At 41.2% G+C, this 25,657-nt stretch overlaps 1 protein-coding gene across 2 annotated transcripts in view; it reads right to left on the bottom strand.

Moving 5' to 3' along the window:
- Nucleotides 1-25,657, bottom strand: part of gria4a (glutamate receptor, ionotropic, AMPA 4a) — a gene marked incomplete at both ends in the record, with an annotated part of 231,958 nt that overhangs the window by 134,909 nt on the left and 71,392 nt on the right. For both annotated transcript variants that reach the window (XM_084065523.1, XM_084065522.1), the window contains one exon: nucleotides 3,229-3,468. In XM_084065523.1, coding sequence (XP_083921649.1) covers nucleotides 3,229-3,468 — 240 coding nt within the window. The remainder of the gene's footprint in view (nucleotides 1-3,228; nucleotides 3,469-25,657) is intronic.

Genomic DNA, 25,657 nt, shown 5'->3' with positions numbered 1-25,657 from the left:
TTAACCAATTGAAGCCTAGCAACCATATTCTGGGGGGAACATTAGAGAATACTGTAGTACAACGCTTTGCACAGCGACCTGTTGTGAGCTTGTAGATTTATTTGGTGAAGAGATATGGTTTAGACTCTACACCATACTGTCATCTCTTCACCAAAAAAAACTGTGGTTGCCTAAGTACAGTTTACTACATTAAGTCTCTAGGGTTTAAGTAGTTAGTAAGAAGGCATAGCACAGACATTTCCATTTCAGTTTGTTTTTAATTTATAATTATTTAACATTAATGATCTTAAAAGTGGATTTATTGTTAGTTGCACACCAGTGTCACACACTGACAATAGCCAATCTGAGCTCGAAAAACTGCTATTTTCAGTGTGCAACGCTGTGCGCAACAAACTACAGTACGTCAAACCCTTAAGAATGATTATTTAATTTCAAGCTTTTGTCCTGCCTATTACTTCGAAAAAAGGTCTTACATTTGTTGGATTTGCGAAATATTTAAATGCTGTTACATTTCACAATGGTACAGTATATATGTTTTAAACATGAAAATGTTTTACCATGGACCCCCTGTATGTATGCCATGGAGCACTAGTGGTCTGTGGACCTCTGTTTGAGAAACAATGCAATGGTGAACCAATTTTGTCATTGGAACGTTGACGATCCGGTGATGACAGCAGTTCTGTCCAGTGTTTTTATTATTCCAATGCCTGGTCTCAATCCAAAGCCCTCAGAATTTAGTGGTTTGTCCAAACCACAATATCTCAATGCAATTTCAACAGTTTAAAGTCTGAACTGCTTTGGTTTCAGTCCAAAAGGGCCATATTGAGTCCTCACGGACCGGCCATTCTTCAAATATTTTTGACAACATTCGATGAATGCCGAATTCTGCCAAGTTTGCCATGAGAACATCGCCTGCAAACATCCAGATTAAAACTTTGGCTTCAAATATTGATGTGTTTCTGGTTTGGACAAGCGTCAAAATTTGTGTGGGACCACGGCTAAGTTAACCCATTAAAACCAGGAAAGCATTTGTGTCATTTTAGATTTTAGCTACTGTATATATAGCAACATAAGTCTTTGAGAAAACTCTTAGGATTTAGAAGGCATTTCGTTGCTGTCGGCCAGAAAACTATATTCTCCATACTCTATGAGGTTCCCACCCGACAGAGAATCGGCCTCGGGTCTTAATGGGTTAATTCCGCACAGATGGAGCGAGGTTTTAATATTCATGTCTTGTTCATGTTTGTGGTTCACCTTGTGAAACCCAAGGTGCGTTAAGGACAACAACCGTGAGTGAGCAGAGTTGAGCAGGTATTAACCCACTCAATGCGGGAACGCACACTGTGTAACCACTTTAACCATTATTTTATACTTTGGCTGTACAAAAATAGCAGATCTACAAGCTCATAACGCGGCAATGAGTGCCGCGCTATGAGCTAGCTATAGCTCATATATATAGCTCATATAGCTCATAGCTCATAGCTCATAGCTATGCGCTATGAGCTATGAGCTATGAGCTATGAGCTATTTTAGAAAAATCGTTACAATGTGTGCAAAATCTTTGAATATACATATTTTTAAAGCAAAAATATTTTACTCAAATCTTTGCTTGTGGAGGTCCCTGGAACAAAATAGTTTGAGATGGGGGTCCGCAGATTTTGGGGGGCTGAGCACCACTGATATAGCAACATGAGTTTTTCAGAGAAATGTTAGGATTTAGAAGACATTTGTAGAATCCCCAGAAGAAAATATTTGAGTTACAAATGTTGGTTTTAAAAAATATATATATATTCAAAGATTTGCACACATTTTCACGATTTTCCAAAAATAGCAGATCTACAAGCTCATAGCGGGGCACTCGGTGCCGTGCTATGAACTTGTATCTCTGCTATTTTTTGAATAGCCAAAGAAATCTAAAATGACAGAGATGCGTTCCCGGTCTAAATGGGTTAATTATCAGGTTTGGATGTAGACCCAGACAGAGAACAACAGATCTGCCTAATTAGATATTGACCCTGTTTACACCCTACTTAGACCTGCCAGAACACACTGTACTGCAGCACAAACAACCTCTTTATAGTGTTCTGAACTTAACTTATACAGAACAATATACATGTAAAATCCTTTGTACATGCTCTGTGTTAAATTAAAGGTGCTTTAAGTGATATATTATTGTTCAAATAAGTGTTAAATAGCTCTGTATTGGCATAGTGAAGTATTTGTTCAGTAACAGGGGTCTCCCAGTCTTTAATAAACCGACATGTTCATACCAATTTCATCCAATCAGGAGAGAGAACTCATACTATACAGGAGAAACAAGTGACATTAGAAGTGATGAAACAAACAAACAAACATGAAAGGGTAGACACAATTTGGAACTGGAACATTGGAGAATCTGATGAATGCCTACCTTTTATTAAAGAGCAGGGGAGATTTTTATTTTAACCAAAATACCACTTTAAACAGATGGGTTTACAGTGTAACTCTACCCAGAAAGCTGCATTCCTGTCCTTCAGATGTTTACACATATCAGTGTTGTACAGTATAAGACAAAGACCTTTACCGGTGCATGCCGTACATCAAGACGAAGACCTTTACATCTATCAGTGTTGTAAGGGAAGAAAAAGATCTTTAACTCTATCAGTGTCATACAGTAAAGACCTTTACATCTGTCAGTGTCGTACAGAATACGTAAAACAAAGACCTTTACCAACTTTTTCGTCTCAGGGCACCCCTGTAAGTAACATTTTCATCCACCAACACCCCATAAAACCTCACATTTAGTTCATATTAGGGCACAGTATGACACGAGAAAAGCATGAGAGAATATCTGTTTCCATAAGTACAGATTGAAAATAAATTTAGACTTGATGTTTAACCACCGCAGCATCCCTATTCTGGGGGAACATGCTACTGTAGAAGTACAGTGGGGCCGGCAAATCTTTGTGTGATGTGATTCTTTTTTTACATTTACATTTACTACATTAACTACTTGAACCCTAGCACTCTTTTTAGGACTTCTTTTAAAGACCAAGTTAAAAAAAAAAGTATAATCTGAAACACAATTTTAAACAATATAGAGGGGGTCCCTGCTTCATCTCTCTCTCAGCTAGGGTGTCCTTGGCCTGCAAAAAACGTCGAAGATCCCCTGCTCTAAACGCAAGGCTGCTGAGCCGGTTGCTGTATATAGCATAATTATATAGCATAATAAAACAAAGACCCCATTACCTCTGTCGGTGTCGTAGAGGAAGACGAAGCCGTTCCAGTCATAGTGGTCGAGCAGCGACAGCAGCGCGCCCCTGATGGACGGCCGCAGCTGCAGCGTGAACTGGCCCTCGCCCTCGGTGGGGAAGCTGGGCGTCACCAGGCTGATGTGCAGGGCGCCGCAGAAGGACGTCAGCGTGTTCACCGAGCGCTTGTCGTACAGGCCGAAGATGGCGAAGACGCCCCGCGAGTACTGGGAGCAGACTGTAGGTGGAGGAGGAGGAGGAGGAGGAGGAGGGGAAGGATGGAGAAACAGGCAGAAGGGAAGAGGAGAGAGAGAAATGTCATTGACTTGTGTTTTTGACAATAAATGGTAAATGGTGCATTTATATAGCGCTTTACATAGATTGTGCATTACATTCACCCACTCACACACACACACACACGGCGGAGGAAACCATGCAAGGCACCAACCTGCTCATCGGGAGCAATTCGGGGTTCAGCGTCTTGCTCAAGGACACTTTGACACTGACTCTGGGGGAGCCCGGGATCGAACTGGGAAGCTCGCGGTTGCCATCCGGCCGCTCTACCGGCCACTCTACCCCTGAGCCACTGCCGCCCCAGCTAAATGATTGATAGCTAGGAATGAAATGGATCCTTATGGGTCTGTAACCAGGGGTCATCAATATGTCCGTAAGGACAAATGTGTCCGTGGCGAGACTTGGCCTCGTCCGTGGCTTACATAACATCATAATGTTCTTATTTTGATCATAAGACCCAATTACAGAATGTCATTCTCCAGGTTTTCTTCAGAATATGCATGACACTTATTTATTTATGACACTATGGCACATAAGGAGTTCACGAGGACACGTGGTTCTCAAACTTTTTTTTATTTTAGGACCCCCATAACTGTCAGAGTTATAGACCTCTAATGGTCATTCGGGCTATAGCTCTTTGTGTTTCCGTTAATATTATTGTCCGCTCATTTGCATGTCCATGGCAAAAATTGAATTTTGACAAAAATATCCAACACAAGCCAGCATGGCATTGAACACTGTCTGTAAAGGCCTTTGCACACGGGGTGCGATTAGTCAATCAGTTTTCACCGCATGCGAAAAGACGCACGAATCGAACTGGGTTCGATTGGGAAAAAAACGCATCACCGCATCGCATCGGCGCACGGTAAATTCGCAGCCAGTGTGCATGACGTCATTGAGAACCATGTGTTCATTTAAATAATGATATTGTCCGTTTTTTTCGTGCGAAAAATTGCACCCTGTCTGCAAAGGCCTTAACTCTGTGAGTGTGCAAATGAAACCAAATGGACTGCTAAGGGTCCATTTGGTTCCATTTGTACACTCTCAGAGTTATGGGGATCTGTGGCCTAATGCATAGCAAACTGGGGATCCTTGAAATAAATAAAAAAGTTAAGAACCACTGATGTAAACGGATTTGTTTTGCAAGAGAGCGACTGTGAATATGAGAAAGACGCGAGAGGCCTGGAAAAAGAGGGAAAAAGGAAAGAAAAAAGAAAGAGAGTAGACTGTAATAGTCATCTCTCTGTTTCATTATATTCTGGTGTGTTGCCTCATTGTGTTCACTCTGCAACCTGACCAAACATTTCAAAAGTTTCACTGAGCAAATGCTTCACATTCTAAAACACTGTTAATTGGTCCCACAGACATTACCCTGTTTGTGTGTGTGTGTGTGTGTGTGTGTGTGTGTGTGTGTGTGTGTGTGTGTGTGTGTGTGTGTGTGTGTGTGTGTGTGTGTGTGTGTGTGTGTGTGTGTGTGTGTGTGTGTGTGTGTGTGTGTGTGTGTGTGTGTTGTGTGTTTGTGTGTGTGTGCGCACACTGTTAAAGCTTCTTGTTCACCATCAGAACTGATGAAACTCTCATTCTCTCACACATCACCAACCATCTCCCTGCTCGACAAATGCATGATGGGAGATTTCCCACAAGTCATTTTCAGACTTTAATCATGGAAATCCACTAAAGACAATTTCATTGGACGCTCACAAAGTCATCAATCAAACTGTGAAGGGTTAAACCAACCTTAAAATTCCCTGCTTTTCCAGCTGATAAGAATCTGAACGTTTTTGAGTTTTGTTCATAAATCTGTATTTTTCTCCATGGGACCATTTTTGGGTAGACTTTCCACCCTTTCAAACTGTATTAACCCATTAAGACCGAGATGTGTCATTTTCAGATTTATTTGGCTATTCAAAAATAGCAGATCTACAAGCTCATATACGGCACCAAGTGTCGCAATATGAGCTTGTAGATCTACTAGCCCTCGATTGGTTCTCCTCCTACCTCACATGTAGGAACTTCACAGTTGCTGTGGGCACACATGTGTCAAGCTCTGCGGAGTCCCCCAGGGCTCGGTCCTCGGCCAACTCTTTTTGCACTTTATATGCTACCACTTGGTCACCTCATCAGCACTTTTGTATGTCTTATCACTTTTATGCAGACGATATCCAGCTGTATTATTCTTTTAACTCTAAGAGCCCTGCTGATTTTAATTTAAATGTTTTGCACAACTGTATGTCAGCCATTAAGGCCTGGATGTCAGCCAACGTTTTATCCCGACAGCATTGTGCCTAAAGTGGTTGAATGTACTGTATGGGGACCCTAACGCCCCTTAGACAAAACATCCGCCCTGATCTCAAAAACCTTGGTGTAAATTTCAACCAATCAATGCACCTCGATACACACATCAACAACTGTATGTAACCCGGACATGCTTCTTTCACCTCAGAAACATTGCAAAGCTCAGATCCATTGTTTCCCACCCCGTAATGCGATTCAAATGTTTGTTATCAGGGCGTCTTTGAAAAAGAGAGCTTGCTCTCAATGGGTTTCCCTGAATAAATAAAGGAAAAAGAAAGAAAGAAAAAGAAAGAATCATAAATGATCATTCACGCATTTGTCTCATCACGCTTGGACTAATGCAATTCACTTTTCACCTGCCTCAGCAAAACCACCATGGACCGCCTCCAAATAATTCAAAATGCTGCCGTCAGATTGCTAACCAGAACAAACAGAAGGTCCCACATATATACTGTAGCATACAGATTTGAAAAAATAGCATTTTGTTCACAAAAAAGTCGATCTACAAGCTCAACACGCGTTGTGTTGCAAGCTATTTCCAACCAAGAGGTTTGGTTTAGAGGGAAAAAAGGAGTGGATGAAGTATAGAGCCCTGGGGGACTCCAGTCAAATATATCGTCACAGTCACGCAGAAACCTCTTATCTCCATATTCTAACTTTTTGTGTTTTTTTGTAAATTAATGCCCTCCTTGATCATACCAAAGCCTCACACAATAGTATCGAAAGTAGCAGATCTGTAAGCTCGAAACATGGCGCAAAGCGATGCGTTTTGAGCAGTGGCGTGCACAGACATTTTGAGGGGCAGGTGCTCATGTAAATTATACTTTATTTGTTTACTTGGTCTGCTCTTTTTTCCCTCTACACCTATACCTCTTTGCCAAAAATAGCCGATCTACAAGCCCACAACGCCTCGCAGCGCGAGGCGTTGTGGGCTTGTAGATCTGCTATTTTTGGGTAAAGTTCTCCTCAGAAAAGGGATGCTAGGTTTCGAGTGGTTAAGGTAAAAAGAAAAATCATATCACATAAAGATTTTGGCGGACCCCCTGTAGTAACTCTGAGGACCCCCTAGGGGTCCCGGAACCCCCTGTTGAAGACCCCTGCTGTAAAAAGGGCACTTCTGGTCAAGAGGGCAAAGGGCAGGTGCTCTAGCACCACCTAGAGTCTATCTGTACACTTCCTTGGTTTTGAGCTTGTAGATCTGCTACTTTAGCTGTTTTTGAATTTGAATCCTGAAAAGTAACAGTTTTGAACATATGGGGTTTCCACCCGACAAGAGACGAAACATATGGCTTTACATGGTTAAAACAAAATGATTTCTGACAAAACAACAGCGAGCGTCGGAATCTCAAGCAGCATCAAGTTTCTGCAAATATATTTTTCATCCCATATTGAATTAACTGAATCCAACAGCTTCTTCGAAGAATTATGCCTTATTCATAATCTTTTTAGGCATCTACAAAGATATGAGTTAAAAAAATCCCTTTGAAAATATTTATATATTCAAATATTTGCACAATTGTTCACAAAGATTTTTCAAAAATAGCAGATCTACAAGCTCATAGGTCACGAGTCAATGGCCGCATTGTACAGATGCAACCAAATGAACATTATTCCTTTCAGGCAGTCACATTTTGATCTCGTGCTCTTGGAAAATGGCCAGCAGTATAATGTCAAGTGGAGCGTGAGTCATAATAGTCTGTGGGCTAAACATGACAGACTGAAGGTAATGTGGTCCTTTAACCCATAAAGACCGGGAACGCATCTGTGTCATTTTATGAATCTTTAAAGATTCAAGTCTCAAAAATAGCAGATGTACAAGCTGATTGCCGCTCTATGAGCTTTTAGATCTGCTATTTCTTTTTAATCGTGAAAAATGTGTGCAAATCTTTGAATATATAATTTTTTAAGCAAACATTTGTAACATATTTTGTTCCAGGGACCCCCGCAGAACAGAAGCAAAGAGTTACAAATGTTCGCTTTGAAAATTTATATATTCAAAGATTTGCTAAAAAAAATCAAGATTTTTAAGAAATAGCAGATCTACGGACATTTTTCAACCATACGGCAGAGATAAACATGGAACCTCATCTCGGAGCTATACAGCGGAGGGTGAGGTTCCGATTGGAGCTAGTTATAGCTCAAATCTAACATGACACAGACGCGTTCCCGGATGGAATGGGTTAAGATCATCCTCCCTCCTATTCAAATCTGAGTCATGTTCTGCTACAACACTGTCACTCAGTCCTCCAACACCCTTTCAGCTGTGACACACTATCTCCTCCCCACGAATCCCTCTCCTCTCCTCTCCACAAGTGGAGATTGGAGTAAGCAGAGTTGAGTATCAAACAACGGGGTAAATAGTCACGCAGAGATAGTGGAGTGCAGAGAGAAGGTGTGGTGTCTCAAAGAAAATGAGGTCGCTCTCCTCTCTATACTCTGTCATTTACACATTCTACCTAGGATGCATTCATACAAAGTACCTGCATGCACGCGCACACACACAAGCAAGCATGCTACACGCCACCACTGTGACTAAACCTGTCGAATGTTCTTCTGGTGCTTTCATTTTGCTCTCTCTCTCTCTCTCTCTCTCTCTCTCTCTCTCTCTCTCTCTCTCTCTCTCTCTCTCTCTCTCTCTCTCTCTCTCTCTCTCTCTCTCTCTCTCTCTCTCTCTCTCTCTCTCTCTCTCTCTCTCTCTCTCTCTCTCTCTCTCTCTCTCTCTCTCTCTCTCTCTCTCTCTCTCTCTCTCTCTCTCTCTCTCTCTCTCTCTCTCTCTCTCTCATCCTTTCTGTGACACTCCTTCAGGCAGACACATTTTGATCCTGCGCTCAAACCTGCGTCATAATTCACCTCCCTGTGATACTTAACATGAGTGAGTTAACAATGACACACACACACACACTAACAATGGACTGTTTTTAAATAACACAGGCTTTTATTGTGCAGACTCCAATGCCATCACACACACACACACACACACACACACACACACACACACACACACACACACACACACACACACACACACACACACACACACACACACACACACACACACACACTCTCGCTCTCTCTCATCCCATCACTCTCTTTTAATTCCATTATCCTCCTTATAAGCCTGGGTGGGGGTAAACACCACAGGGAGCGGGTGGGGGTGGGGGTGGGGGTGGGGGTGCAGGGAGGTGAAGACTTCTGCCAATGAAACAAAGCAGAGGCTCCCTGGGCCCCCTGAAGCTGATAAGGTTTATAACTCACATTATGACGTTTGAGCCGTTCTTCAATTCAAAGAGCACTAGCTCGCCATGCTGCGTATTTAGCCTACGTCATTCAGGAATCCCTCTTTAAGCCCTCTTTTGTACTTTTGTAGTACAGCGATGTCGTGCAGAAAAACAGCCCAAATATGTGTCGCTGTGCAATGTGTGAGTCAGTTTATGTCTTTAACCCTATAGCAGTGGTGTAAAGTAACTACTGTAAGTACATTTACTTACAACGTACAACGATGTGACGCGTTGTGAGCTTGTAGATCTGCTATTTTCAAACATTTTTTGTACATTTACTTTTGGTACTTTGAGTACATTTTGATACCAATACTTTTACACTTTTACTCAAGTACATTTTTAATTACGGCCTTTTACTTGTAAGTTAACAGAGTACTTCTACAGTGCACTATTGATACTTGTACTGAGTACTGTTTCCACCACTGCCCTATAGCAGATCATTGCTTGTCAGCCAGTCGTTGTGACGACTAGGTACTTCTATGTCTATTTGTCTATTGTCTAGTGTAAATGTCAAAGCATGTTATAGATAGAACTATGGCCATACAGAGAAAGCCTTGACGAACAGTATAGGTGTGTAGTGAGGAATGCATGTGACCTGGTGCAGGGAGAACTTTAACCTTTTGAGACCGGGAACACATCTGTGTCATTTTAAGATTTATTTGGCTATATAAAAATAGCAGATCTACAAGCTCGTAGCGCGGCACCGAGTGCAACGCTACGAGCTTGTAGATCTGCTATTTTTTTTTTAAATCGTGAAAATGTGTGCAAATCTTTAGTTTGAATATATATATGCTTTTTTAAAGCAAAGGTTTTTAACTCAAATCTTTGCTTCTGGGCATTTTACAAATGTCTACTAAATCCTGACAGTTTTTTTTCCTAAAGTTTTTTTTCTTTTTTTTTCTTTTTTACTTACTGTATGTTGCTATATTATCAATGGTTTTCTAACTTTGTTCTTGTCAAGGACCCCCAAAATAATATAATATAATAATAATATTTTGTTCCAGGGACCACCAGAAGCAAAGATTTGAGTTAAAAATGTATATAAAAGATTTGCACACATTTTCACGATTTTTCTAAAAAATAGTAGATCTGCAAGCTCGTAGCGCGGCACTCGGTGCCGCGCTACGAGCTTGTAGATCTGCTATTTTTGAATAGCCAAAGAAATCTTAAAATGACACACATGCGTTCCCTTCCCGGCCTCAAAGGGTTAAGCCGAGATCTGTTGCAAGGCGGGGATTTCCTATTACTGTATCTACAAAGTGATCAGGCTACTACTAAACCTCACACCTAAGACTCACCTAACCCCTGCTCATTATGCTAGGGTGGGATGGCTCAGGGTAGAGGATAGATAACCGCAATTGGCCTGGTTTTCAGTGGTGGAAAGTAACTACGTACATGTACTCATGTACTCAAATACTGTACTTAAGTACAATGTTGAGGTAGCTTGGCTTTACTGGAGTATTCCCAATTTTCAATAATTCTTCTTCGACTCCACTACATCTCAGAGGCAAATATTGCACTTTTTACTCCACTACAATTATTTGAGGACTTTAGTTACTAGTAACTTTGTAGATTTTGATTATTATTACAAAACATACATTAACCACTGCAGCCCTAAATACATTTCGGCCATTTGAAAATAGCCAATCTACAAGCTCACAATGAGTCGCCATGCGACGCATTGTGAGCTTGCAGATCGGCTATTTTCAAAGGATTTGTATAGATTTTAAAACTTGTGAAATGGGACATTCTGCAGTACTTTTACCTTTGGTACTTTAAGTACATTTTTTTACCACATAAAAGAGTACCTGTAATTTAGAACTGGACCTAGACAAGTCTTCTAGCAAGTCTTCTACCCCCAACGTGTTTATGTAAATAATACTTGTACTGCTCCTATTATTGAGGATTTATTGTGTCGCATTGTATTGTATGTCTTTATATGTCTTGGTGAATTGAATACATAGGACCACAATGGAAACATGGCCGCAGGGCTTTTTTGTTTTATCCTTTTAGCATTATTGTATAACTGTATATCTGTACTTTTTGCAAACTGTTAATAAAGTATTCAATCAATCAATCAAAACAGTATGTAAGTGTGGCCGGTGATAAATAATACATAATTATAATAGAAATAACCATTCAAGCTCTAAGTTACATAATCTGTGTCTTTGCCTTGTGTTTGTGTCTATGTTGAGTAGAGCAAAAAGTATAAGCAAAAGTAATGGAGGGGAAGGGAACTGGTTGGAATAACGTGTTCCTTCCACGCGCTACGTCCAACCAGGGAAACTCCCCCCTGTCTGGTGACAAGAAGGTCAGACGGCTCTCATGCATTGAAGGAGGCATGAGCTCGGCCCTGGCCTCCCTAGGTTGGCAGAGGGAAGGTAGTGCCCAGGATTACATAGACAATCGGCACTGGGTGTTAAAAATAGGGTTACAAAATCGTGGGATAAAAATGTAAAGGAAAAAAAAAAGTGGTTAATGTATGTTTTATAATAATCAACAACATCTACAATGTAACTACAGTAACTCAAGTTACTGTAGTTAAAAGTGCAATATTTCCCCCAAGGACCCGACAGTGAGAAGCATTGTCCCAACAAGCTGTACAGAGATGATTATCTCCACCATCTAGCCCGGGGCTTACTAAAAAAAGTGGGGGGTGTATTTTCGATAAGCACAATCTCACGTGCGATTCGTCCAACCACTGTGTACAGCCTTTATTTGTGTGTATCGCGTGTGAAAATCTTTTTATTAGATCATCCACGCCCCATTTAACACCATAAAAACGCTAACGTCAGACCGGAAACATCATCATGCAGAATGGACAGATATACAAGCTTACAACGCGTCGGTACGCACCCACTTGACAACTTGTAGATTAGTGCAAGCGAGTCCCTCACGCTGAGCGTTAATAAAGTAAATACTAAATAGTCTATACTCTCATGTGTAATGAGAACAATACGTTAGATTACAAAGTTTAACCTCACGACCAAAGGCTAATAAAACTTGTCAAGGATATTATAAGTCCTTTCTACTGAACAATTGCTCACTCACCTTTGCCGAGGTAAAAAGATGATTCTGGAATCCGCAGATATCCAGATATTATCAGAGCTTTATTGATTACTGAGGGTAATCTGTCCTTTGTACAAACCTGTATTGGGAATGGAGTAGGCGTATGGACACGGCAAGTTTTCATTCATACTGTATCATCATCTGACCTTTGATCTGAATTGTATTCATTTCACCGTTTTATTATCATTGTTTTTTTGTTCTTTGTTTTTAACATGTAGCACTTTGAGATTTGGTTCAAATCTAATGTGTGTTACAAATAAAATGTATTATACATTAATTTTCATCAAGGTAAGACTGCGTTCATGTGATCACTGATGTGGTTAATACTATAAATTAATAGCGTGATGGAGTTGGCATGAAACTTAAAGCCCAATAGCAAAACTGTGGCCACAGTTGCAGGAATGGCAAACACGCCGAGGGAACTAATAATTCAGCTCTAAATGCGTCAACAGAAAATAAATTAATAGCGGTTGAATTCGCGTCTAATATGCATAGAAGCAATAGATCGTTGACATTTTTTTCTTTCTTTTTTACATGTGTTGAAAAATGTTGGGCATATACTTGTTTTATTTGAGGTTTGGCACTATTGTATTTGATTTTGTATGAAGAATAAGGCATTCTAAAGACATACGCAAGCTTTGATCCCAAGTACAGTAAGTCCGCCTCCGAGGAGACATGAGAAAGTGCCCTCCCGCAAAATTCACAGATATGAATAGATTGATGAATCAGACACCTAGGTTCAAACGTAGGAAATTTCGTGATAGCCGGTATGTTCGAAATATGGGCGTAAACTGCTTAGTGTATCTGGCCCAAAGTCTGCTAGGCGAGTGTATAGGCGAGAAATGTCCTATCTGCCTGGACTGGGGTTGCTATCTATTTATCAGGAGATCAAACAGGCATAATTTTCCTTGTTTGGCCAACCCCAGCTTTGAACAGAACTTATTTTTCTTATTTTTTGAAGGTGAACAACACAATACAACGGGTACAATGGGTATTGAATAACCGGAGGAGCACGGCACTCCTTACGTGCACCGCCATAGTGATGTGAATGACACGAATAATGGCACTCACGTCATCGATCTGACAATACGCACCACTTGTACCACACTTTTGTTTTTTTTTGTTTTTTTACCTATACTGGTAACAATAGGGCTGCCAGATTGAAAGCACTTAAGGTCCTTGGAGATGGAATAAGTGGTTGGTGCACTGCTGACAGTGCGTGTGAGGGGAGGGTCGGGCTTGGTGGGGGGGCTATACTTAAGCAGTGGCTCTCAAACATTTTCATGTCAAGGCCCCCCAAATTGATAGGCATTTGGCCACAGACCCACCATCTGAAACACAATGGTGCCATGGACCCCCAGAAGAGAAGAATTGTGTACGTAAAAAACATGAACGTTTCAAAAGTTGCACGACGCGGTGTGAGCTTGTAGATCTGCTGTTTTTGAATAGCCAAAGTATAAAATAGAGTTAAACACGGGGGGAATGCATTCTACTATACTGCCACCACAATTGTGTAATACCCTCCCAACAGCTGTGACACTCCTCATTAACAAACCAAATTTAAATGTGACCTAAAAGCATGAATGTTATCAAAATATAAATCGACTTAGATGCATTAACCCTGCTAACTTGTCCCCAGGGATGCAAACAACTCACTTAGCGAGCTCCAATGTGAGAGCCCTGTGTGAGTGGCATCCTCTGCCCCCCCCCCTCTCTTTGTAGACATATTGCTTTAGTGTTATTGATTTTAGTTGATATTTAATGTATTGTTTTACTGTCATGATAAAGAATTGAACACAATGGACCACGATGGAAACAAGTAGCCGAATAGTTACAATGGAAACAAGTAGCAATAGTTACAATGGAAACAAGAAGCAATAGTTACAATGGAAACAAGAAGCAATAGTTACAATGGAAACAAGTAGCTGAATAGTTACAATGGAAACAAGTAGCTGAATAGTTACAATGGAAACAAGTAGCTGAATAGTTACAATGGAAACAAGTAGCTGAATAGTTACAATGGAAACAAGTAGCTGAATAGTTACAATGGAAACAAGTACATTTGTGAACAACTGTCCACCACTGAAGTCTACTATCATCTTAGTACTGCAGCGACTGCAACAACCAGGACACCAGGACAACCTCCCGATGCAGACTCATCACCTTTCTGAATCAATCCAATTAGTGTTGTGTTGTCTGCCAACCTGAGAAGCTTGACAGATTGAATCTGATAGAGGTGCTTCAACACCGAGCCAAAGGAATGCTGCCATACTGGCCTGACACACTGGATTATACTTTTTTTGGTGTGTCATCTGTTATTGTCAGACAGAAACAGTATATTGTATCTCAATTTTCTTTCTTTTTGTTTTTGTCGCACAAAAGTCATGAAAATAGAAGATCTACAAGCTCAACACGCCTGAGATTTTCAGGCCTGAAAGTGCGGCCTGAAAATCCACATTCCGGCTTCAAGCGGTCTCCATATATGGTTGTGTGGGCCGCGAACACTTTCGAGTTTTTTCAAGTGGGTCTTGGTCTAGAAAAGGTTGCGAGCCACTGATATGGACACTTCTGGGCTGTAGTGCTTTGCCAGGCCTTTCTCCTCCCGAGATAAGTGTTCTACATCACTTCTGTTGTGAATTCAAGAGACCCTCGGTGTGGTACTAACAACACTGGGTGGTGTACAGTGGTGGTAAAAGTACTACAATTCTTTACTTAAGTAAAAGTATCAATACTGCAATCATAGGCGGATTTTATGGGGGGGCAGGGGGGGCATTGCCCCCCCTGGCGGCCGGGGGTGTTTTTTTTTTTTAATTAATACAAATTTCATAGATTTTTTTATTTGGATTTCATAGATTTCTATGCATTTCAGGAGTTTGGGGGCTGGCTCCCCCAAAAGAATTAAATAACCCTAACAACCCTAACAACCCTAACCCTAAAACCGCAATAAAGTAACAAAAAAAGTAACTTTATCCACGGTAAACCCGAAAAAAATCGCGCGCGCGGGAGGGACCCATGCCGTGCATGTGCCCCCCCCAGGACTAATGTGAAACTCCGCCTATGACTGCAATGTAGAAATACTCTGTAAGTAAAAGTCCGGAACTCAAAATGTGCTTGAGTAAAAGTACAAAAGTATTGGTATAAAAATGTACTTAAAGTACTAAAAGTAAAAGTACTAATTGTGCAAAAGGTCCCATTTCACAAGTTCAAAATGTATAAAAAATATTTTGAAAATAGCCGATCTACAAGCTCACAATGTGACACAATGTGAGCTTGGAGATCTGCTATTTTCAAATGGCCGAAATATATATAGGGCTGAAGTGGTTAGTGTGTGATGTAATAATAATCCAAATCTACAAAGTAAGAACTAAAACTAAAGTAAAAGTACAATATTTTCCTCTGAGATGTAGTGGAGTAGAAGTAAAAGTACAGACAGTTGGAAATACTCCAGTAAAGTAAAAAAATACCTAGAAATTATACTTAAATACAGTACTTGAGTAAATGCACTTAGTTACTTTACACCACTGGTGGTGTGTGACAATTCAGTTGAAGTAATCCTCTGTGTCAGGCAACAGGCCCGGGAGAACGAGATGACACATAGGCAGCATCATGCGACAGGTTCACAAAGTTTATTACACACAGGGAATACATAAAGGGCCCTATTTTCGCCGGTGCCTTACCTATTATCCCTAAACTTATTTGCCATTTTTCACTATTTTTAAAAACATTTTCAAATAGTTCAAATCTACAAGCTCACAACGTGTCAATGTACCTCGGCTAGTTGAACTATTTGAAAATGTGTTTTAAAAATATAAAGAAATGGCAAAGAAGTTTATGCAAGGGTTAGCATAAACTTGGTACGCCTCGTACGCCTCGGTGCATTATCACCCTGTCGGGCTTTAAATTTCAATAATGACTACCTCCCCATACATTATCCCGCTTATTACACGGCTACTTAATACATAAATAAATAAATTGACTCAAAAGTAACAACAAAACAAAGTATTTCCTTGCTTACGGCAATGAAAGTATTCCATAAGTATTGGGCTGGGCGGACAAGTTCGCCTCGGAAAACAAATGACAGTATTCCATAACGTAACGGGAAGACTCGCCCCAAAACACACCCACCCCCATTCTATATACCGCTGGATTTGCCTGTAATACCGTCGTATTTGCCCCGGGGCGACTGTGTTTTGGGGCGAGTGTTTTGGTATTCCCCCGTTGTTGCGCCACAATAAACAAGGAAGTGTAGAGGATCAAATAGAATGACTTTTCGGTCATTGCATCGTCTATTTCTCACTTCAAATGTTTTCAAAAATATTCTTGAGAGCAACGTTTAGTTGTAAATTACATTGTTTGTTAGTTTACATGGCTGTCATGTTGGATAAAGCATAAAACCAAGCAGCGCAGGTTGATATGAGCAGGTGTTCTTAGTCTCTCAGAAATAATGACCGATGATTGACCAATCACAATCGAGCATTCAACCAAGCCGTGTAATAAGGATGAATAATGGGTAAGGCACTGGCGAAAATATGGCCCATGGTCTTGGACACATGATGTGACCAGAAGATAATATGAGACATTGAAAGAACAGAACGTAATAGGATAAGAAACAGGATGACCTTACTGTAGGCGTCTAACAGATGCATCTCGTATCAATAACGAACACAATGTATTAGGACAACAACAAGATGTATGTCGTATCAAGTGCGTAGGCATCATTAGATGGCCATGGACTATTTATAACATCTTCCATCCTCCATTCAGCCAATTAGGTCTGTCTATTTTCCTCATGTTCTGTCTGTTCTCACTACTGCATACGTTCACACTTTCCCCCCTCCCTTTCCTGCAGTGGTGTAAAGTACATTTACTCAAGTGCTTAAGTAAAAATGTGAGGTATTTCTTTTTACTTTACTGGAGTATTTCCAATTTGCAACACTTTTACTTCTACTCCACTACACCTTAGAGACAAATATTGTACTTTTTACTATTATTACACTATTATACTTTGTCTATTTGAAAATAGCCGATCTACAAGCTCACAACGCGTCGCTTTGTGTACATTTTTTATTTCGCACTTTTACTTGTAACAGAGAGTATTGCTACATTACAGAATTGATACTTTTACTTGAGCAAAACACTTTGAGTACTTTTTCCACCACTGCTTGTCTGTTCGAATCTGCCTTTCTTCCAAAACGGCCCCCCTTCTCCCCCCCCCCCCCCCCCCCCCCCCATTCTCTCTCTCTCTGAGCAGCAGTGGGGAGGCGTCACAGTAATAAAATTGTGTGCTAACCTCGCTTCATAAAGCATTAATGAAAGGAGAGGATCAGTGCCACTGTAAAACCACCGGACACAATGGTTCTCCTGAGACATCCCGCCTCTCTCCTCAAACTCTCTCTCTCTCTCTCTCTCAGTTCTCACGTGTCCTCTCTCTCTCCGCATGTCATTCCGTCACCTCTCCCTCAAACTGCTAACGTGGTCTTTTTCTTTGTATCCGCCTCTCCCTCTCCCAAGGTTCTCTCTCCCACCTCCATTTGCATCCCTCTCTCTTCGTCAAACCCCCCCTCTCTCTCTCTCTCTCTCTCTGTATCCCTTTCTGTTTTTGACACAACTTGATCTTCCTCTCCTCCTCCACGCTCCACCCCATCTCTCCAAGCCTTCTATTAAAGGATCAACACCATGCATTTAAAAGAAATATGTAATGTTTAATGATTCATATTGTTTATGTCCCTCACACGTTTTTCAAAAGGTTTGAGCCTAAATCAAGCCTCAGATATACTCATTCCAACTAACTTCTCTCTGGCTTATAAAGCACTTTCACCTGCAATACTACATTGTCCTGTTTGGCACGTGGCGCTATTGAGACAGTTTGTATGCATGTTATCTCCTGGTTATGTGTCGAAAAACTTTTAAAATATATATATATATATATACAGTATATATATTTTTTTTGTATTGTTTTTTTTTATCTTGGAACGTTTTATGTATCGCTTGTGACGTCCCGTGCGGGGGCAAATCAGTTTGGCCTGTTTTGAGACCAATTTACATAAAACCCCAGATATGCTGTGAAAGCCTGAGTCCTCAAACTGGGGTATTTGTGGGGATAGAAGAGAGGTAGGCCAAAAGTACACAAAAAAGAAGGAAAAGTTAAAATTCATGGTGTAGTCCCTTTAACATGTTGGATGTAGAGTTCCTCTGTTTATACTTCACATCCTAGCTACAGTAGGTTCATTGTATACCTGGTATAGAAGAGGATGTCAGGAAAGTGTTTCGGTGTACTAACACAAGGAAAGCTAATGGGCCGGACGAGTGCAGTGCTTTTCTCCTCAAAAACTTTGCATCCGAGTTGGCTCCTGTGTGGCAACCAATATTTCAAACCTCTGTAGACACACATATAATTCCTCTGTGTTGGAAAACCTCACACATAAAACCATTACCCAAAATCCAATGTCCAAAAGAACATAAGGATTATAGACCCATAGCTCTTACTTCAGTGACCATGAAATCACTGGAAAGAATACTGTTGCAACATCTTGTGAGTATAACTAAAGACAAATTTGACCCCTGTCAGTTTGCTTATAAGAAAGGTTGCGGTACAGAGGATGCGGTTGTCACACTGGTCCACTTCATTACAAAACACCTAGATAAGTCTAATAAGAATCATGCAAGGGTGCTGTTCTTAGACTTCTCTTCAGCCTTCAATACAATACAGTCTGATATTCTGGTGTCAAAGATGGTACAGTTGGAACTGAATCCATACTTAATTCACTGGTATGCTTCCTTCCTTACTAACAGAGTACAGAGGGTGAAAGTGAACAAAACCCTCTCCTCAGCATTAACCACTAATGTTGGTGCTCCCCAGGGTTGTGTAAGCTCAGCTGTATTGTTCACCCTTTATACTGACAGCTGTAGTACTGAGAAATGTCTGTCTGAATGTCGCACTGACAAGCCAGACCAATACATTCTAAAGTACTCTGATGATACAGTTTTGATTTCTCTTTTGGATAGTTCCAGTGATCCTGGACTGCACCAACACAGAGTAAATAAGGTGGTGGAATGGAGTGATAACAACGCTCTTATCATTAACACAAAAAAGACAGAAGAGATTGTTTTTGGTGCCCCACTAGAGATACACAGATCCCCTATTACTATTCATAGTGAACAGATCAACCAGGTATGTTCGTATACATACCTAGGAGTAGTAATAGACCACCTTTTGTCATGGAAAGACCAGATTGAATCAGTGGGTAAGAAGACAAAACAAAGAGTCTATTTCCTTCGCCGTCTGAGATCTTTTGGTGCTAGTAGACAGATTTTCACTTCTGTTATTATGAGTGTCCTGCAGTACTGTAGTACCACCTGGTATGGATGTCTGTCTGTAGCTTTAAAGTCACAACTGCTGCAACAAGTGAACATTTGTTCAAAGATTGTTGGACAACCACTTCAGAGGCTCTATACATCTACGTATGATAACAGTATGATAAGGTTGGCAAGGAATATCACTTCAAACACTAGCCATGCTTTGTATGGAGAATATAGGTTGCTGCCTTCAGGAAGGAGATACAGTGTTCCTACATACAATAAGGTCAAACTGAAGAGGTCCTTTGTCCATCAGACGACATTGAGGCTTAATCAGGAGTTATAAGCCAGGGGTAGGCTGAGTGGTGGACATTGCTCTTGTCTTTGCATGTCTTTATGTATGTATTTGTATTTTGTTGTTTTCTTGTGTCATGTCAAATGTGTGTACTGTTATATGTTGCATACATGGCTGTTTCTGGGTCGCAAGACAAATTTCAGTGCAAACTGACAATAAAGTATTATCGTATCGTATCGTATCGTATCCTACAGTTTTAATTTACAGATTGTTATTTTGATAATATTGTTTAGACCAATGCTTGTTTTTTGGTTTACCTAATAGTTTACTGAGGCACTACACTGTGTCTCTGCATTTCATGTATGTGTTTATCTTGCTTATTGTAAGTCACTCTGGATAAGAGCATCTGCTAAATGCCGAAATTATACCTATCCTGCATCCTTTCCTTAACCACCTAAACCCTCAACACTAAGTTGGCTTTGTACTTGGACAGTTTTTTTCCCGTCTACACCAAGGGGCCCCTTCTTGCCTATCTTGCATTAACCCTTATGCCATTATTTTTTGCAAAATATTTTAAAATAGTTTGAATCTACAAGCTCACAACGTGTCGATGTAGATCGTCTATTTTCACAATTTAAAAATAGTATTTCAAAATAGTAAAAAGTGCCTAAAACGTTTAGGCATAAGGGGTAAGGTGGAGCGCAAGGTATAGGCCCCAAATGTTCTGAAGCATTGTGAGCTTGTAGATCAGCCATTTTTGGCTAATGTTCCTTCAGAATGTGGATGCTGGGGTTCAAGTGGTTCATTCTTTTCACCTCTCTCTCTCTCTCTCTCTCTCTCTCTCTCTCTCTCTCTCTCTCTCTCTTTCTCTCTCAGCTTCCAGAGGGGCTGTCTGTTTGTATTTCAGATGACAGCAACAACAGATGCTCACAGACAAACCTGCTACTGATTCCTCTGTCATGGCACGTCTGAACGCAAGGAGGTGTGCGTGCACACACACACACACACACACGCGCGCGCAAGCAAGTGTACACATGCACACAAGCAAGTGATGCACACGCACTTGAGAGAGTGCACCCACGCACACACACAAGCTCAAATGCATGCACAAACACAGCTCACACAAACCTCGCCCGCACACAGTGGTGGAAAGTAACTAAGTACATTTACTTAAGTACTGTACTTAAGTACAATTTTGAGGTCTTTGTACTTTACTTGAGTATTTCCAATTTCCAATCCTTTTACTTCTACTCCACTACATCTCAGAGGCAAATATTGTACTTTTGCTCCACTACAATTATTTGAAAACTCTAGGTACTAGTTACTTTTCAGATATAAATTATGATATTATGAAACACACATTAACAACTTTAGCCCTATTTTATACCAAGGCTATTTGAAAATAGCCGATCTACAAGCTCACAACGCGTCGCATCGCGACGCGTTGTGAGCTTGTAGATCTGCTATTTTCATATATTTTACTACTTTTACTTTTGGTACTTTAAGTACATTTTGATGCCAATACTTTTGTACTTTTACTCAAGTAAATTATTAATTCTGGACTTTTACTCGTAACAGAGTATTTCTACATTGCAGTATTGGCACTTTTACTTACGTAAAGAATTTGAGTACTTTTTCCACCACTGCCCGCACATGCTCGCACTCAACCGCGCATGCGCACACATGCGTGCGCACGCTGTTGTTCACGCACGCAACCTTGCATACTGTATCGTCTCTGTCGGGTGGAGACCTTATATGTCTAAAACTGTTACTTTTAAGGATTCAAATTCCAAAAGCATCAAACGTAGCAGATCTACAAGCTCGAAACGCGTCGCTTCGCGCCACGTTTCGAGCTTGTAGATCTGCTACTTTTGATGCTTTTGTGTGAGGCTGTAGTATGATCAAGAGTTTCTGCCTGACAGCAACAATATACAGACACACTGTGCACACGCTGGCGTGCATGCACACAACCGTGCACTGACATACTGTATACACACTGGTGTGCATACAAACAAACAAACACAACACACGCACGCACACACACACACATACGCACTTTAGTCCTGATGCTGCAGTCGTGCTCCACCCATTAGTCTCACAGTAACAATCCACCCACTAGCTAGAGAGTCATTCTGCAGTATTCAACCGCGCACACGCACACACACACACACACACACACACACACACACACACACACACACACACACACACACACACACACACACACACACACACAGAGTCTCACACACACACACACACACACACACACACACACACACACACACACACACACACACACACAGAGTCGTTCTGCGGTATTCAAGAAGACAAAGCCACAGCGAACACGAAAACACCACAGGCTCTAAGAAGCATTTCAACATACAGGCCAAAGTACAGACTGGATATAGGCAGTGGTGGACAGTAACTAAGTATATTTACTTGAGTACTGTACTTAATTTAATCTTTGGAGTGTGCGTGCGTGCGTGCGTGCGTGCGTGCATGCGTGCGTGCGCAGGGACGTGCACGAGCATAGACTCTAGGTGGTGCTGGAGCACCTGCCCTTTGCCCTCTTGACCAGAAGTGCCCTTTTGCCCTTTTTTCAGTTTACAGCAGGGGTCTTCAACAGGGGTCCGGGACCCCTAGGGGGTCCTCAGAGTTACTACAGGGGGTCCGCCAATTCTTTATGTGATATGATTTTTCTTTTTACCATAACCACTCGAAACCTAGCATCCCTTTTCTGAGGAGAACACAACGCCTCGCAGCGCGAGGCGTTGTGGGCTTGTAGATCGGCTATTTTTGGCAAAGAGGTATAGGTGTAGAGGGAAAAAAGAGCAGACCAAGTAAACAAAAAAAAGTATAATTTACTTGAGCACCTGCCCCTCAAAATGTCTGTGCACGCCACTGTGCGTGCGTGTGCGTGCGTGCGTTTACAAGCTACATTACATTTCTAATAGAAATGTTGTGCTTTTGACTCCACTACCCTATATGGGCATATCAGGGCCCCCAGGGGACACATGTGCAAATCGGTTTTGCCTGGCAGTGGTTCATGTTGTGTCTGACATTGGTGCATATTGGACCCATATATGGAGTGCTCTGATGTGACCAATATGACATAATAGTACTGACGTCACAGTCTGGCCTGTACTAGGTCTAGACCATACATGGGCAACTGGCGGCCCGGGGGCCACATGCGGCCCCCACCTTCACTTAATGCGGCCCGCAGGTTAATATCAGAATACTGACATATTATTGATTTCAGCTGTTATGATTCCAAACATGCAAACATGATCCGCTTTAATTACTTCAGTCTATATTAGTAGCTTAATGACTAGTATTACAATTCTATTTTACGGTTCTCTATTTTCTATGCATTTGAAATTAAATAAAAATGTTACTTTTTAGGATTCCAATTCAAAAATTGCAAAAATAGCCAATCTACAAGCTCAAAACGCGTCGCGCTGCAACACGTTTTGAGCTTGTAGATCGGCTATGTTTGCTACTTTTGTGTGACAAAGAATGGCGAAGTACGGCATTAATTTACGAAACAAAGTATATGCAATGTGGCCCTCTGCAGTGATTGTGGAAATATAGTGGCCCTCTCCATCATCAAAGTTGCCCACCCCTGGTCTAGACGGTTGAAGTGATTAACTGTGTTTTTGGTATTGAACATTGTAACACATGAATACATATAAAATGCCTGTCTGGAACACAGGCAAACTGCACAGGGCAGATATGACAACTTGAATAGCGTTGCTGCCAGGCAGAAACCTCTTATCTCCATATTTTTACCTTTTGTGTTTTTTTCCGTAAATTAACGCCCTACTTGATCATACTACAGCGTCACACAAAAGCATCAAAAGTAGCAGATCTACAGTTTGAGCTTGTAGATCTGCTACTTTTGATGCTTTTAAATCCGACCGAGACTATATACAGTACACAGCCTAGTACTGAAATAACGTTATACTTAATAATTTGAAATTGCGTTGGAGACCTTGTAGATCAGCTACTGTATTTCAGACTAAAAGATTTGGTGGAGGCAAAACGTACAGTAGGGTGCCTAAGGGTTTGAAATTATTCAACAAGATAATAATTTATTGTCTGTGTCAGCTGGAAACCGTGTATGTCCAAATCCATTCCTGTTACTTAAAAATATAGAATATAGCCGATCTACAAGCTAGATCGGCTAATTTCACTACTTTTGTGCGACACTCTTACATGAAGAAGTCGGGCGCCAAAAAAGAAAAATGAAATGAAATATGGAGATACAAGGTTTCTGCCCGACAGACACAATATATATATAATATGTTTTGCTGCTGTCAAAGAGATGCGGTGTCATTGAAAAGCCACCATTACAAACTCTACACCTAATGGGGTGCAGGGCAGCCTGGGGCATTCGGGATACAGTAACCGCTGTTTTGTGGGGAACTAGCCGCAGGCCAAGACTTAGCCTGAGGCGAAAGAATAACCCATGGGCCCTGCAGGGCTACACAGTCAAGAGAACACTATAGTGTCTCAAGCTAGACAACTATTCCACCATCTCTGAACGCTATACACAGAGACTGGAACTACGCCTCCTGAAAGCTGAGAACATGAAGTTGTCATGTTTGTCATTTCCTCCCCAATCCTATGTAAGTAAAGGCCAGTCCACTGACAGTGGCGTGCACAGACATTTTGAGGGGCAGGTGCTCAAGTAAATTATACTTTTTTTTGTTTACTTGGTCTGCTCTTTTTTCCCTCTACACCTATACCTCTTTGCCAAAAATAGCCGATCTACAAGCTCAGCTTGTGGGCTTGTAGATCGGCTATTTTTGGCCAAAGTTTTCCTCAGAAAATGGATGCTAGGTTTCGAGTGGTTATGGTAAAAAAAAAAAATCATATCACATACAGATTTGGCGGACCCCCTGTAGTAACTCTGAGGACCCCCTAGGGGTCCTCAGAGTTACTACAGGGGGTCCGCCTATGATTTTTTTCCATAGGGCACTTCTGGTCAAGAGGGCAAAGGGCAGGTGCTCTAGCACCACCAAGAGTCTATCTGTGCACGTCCCTGACTCCACACCAATGCAGCTACTCGCAACTCCTTGCAACAAAACTGTTTTAAGGACAGTCCACACCAATGCAACTCCTTGCAACTGCCATTGGGGATAATGGTTGCAAGTAGTTGCATGTAACGGTTTTGTTGCAAGGAGTTGCGACTAGTTGCATTGGTGCGCTCTAGCCTTAATCTTCAGTCAGTCTACTGATTGCTTTCAACCAAACCGGTCTGTTTAAATACGGCTCCCTTCAATACTGTATCTCTGAAATTCTTATGTGCATGGCTCTAAAGTAAACTGGAATTCATTGTTTGCATGGCTCTAAACACGAGTCAATGTTCTATGGTTTTGATGCTAAACTGCATTCAGGTTTGCATGACTGAAGTTAATCTGATTAAATGTCTTGCTATGGGCCCAGAGCTCGGAGGGTTTTGCATAGCGTTCCCTGATTTTGCTTAGCATGCTGCTTAGCAAAAATGTAGAGAACATGTTAAGAGCGGAGCCAAGTTTAACTGTATGTGTGTATTTGCAATAAATGGTTCAATCTACTTATGACACGAGTGTTCCTGAGTGGTTATTTTTGAATGGCTGAAGCATAAAACAGGGTTCAATCTGTAGTGCACAATTTTAGCTTTGAAATGTAGTGAAAGTCACAAGGATTCAAAAAATACAAATACTAAAATAAAGTACAGATACTCAAAATGTTTTATTTAAGTACAGCACTCAAGTAAAACATACTTTGTTACTGTCCACCACTGGAAAAGAGCCAATAGAAAACTAGGCCAGTAGTTCTCCACTTACAGTGCATGGTCTCTTGTCATGATGCAAGTGCTTCAGTTGTCTGGAAGAAGGCCATTAGAATATGTGTTG

Source organism: Gymnoscopelus microlampas (genome assembly GCF_963454915.1).
Source record: "Gymnoscopelus microlampas genome assembly, chromosome: 8".
Taxonomy (NCBI): Eukaryota; Metazoa; Chordata; class Actinopteri; order Myctophiformes; family Myctophidae; genus Gymnoscopelus; species Gymnoscopelus microlampas.
This window is presented reverse-complemented; position numbering and strand designations above follow the sequence as displayed.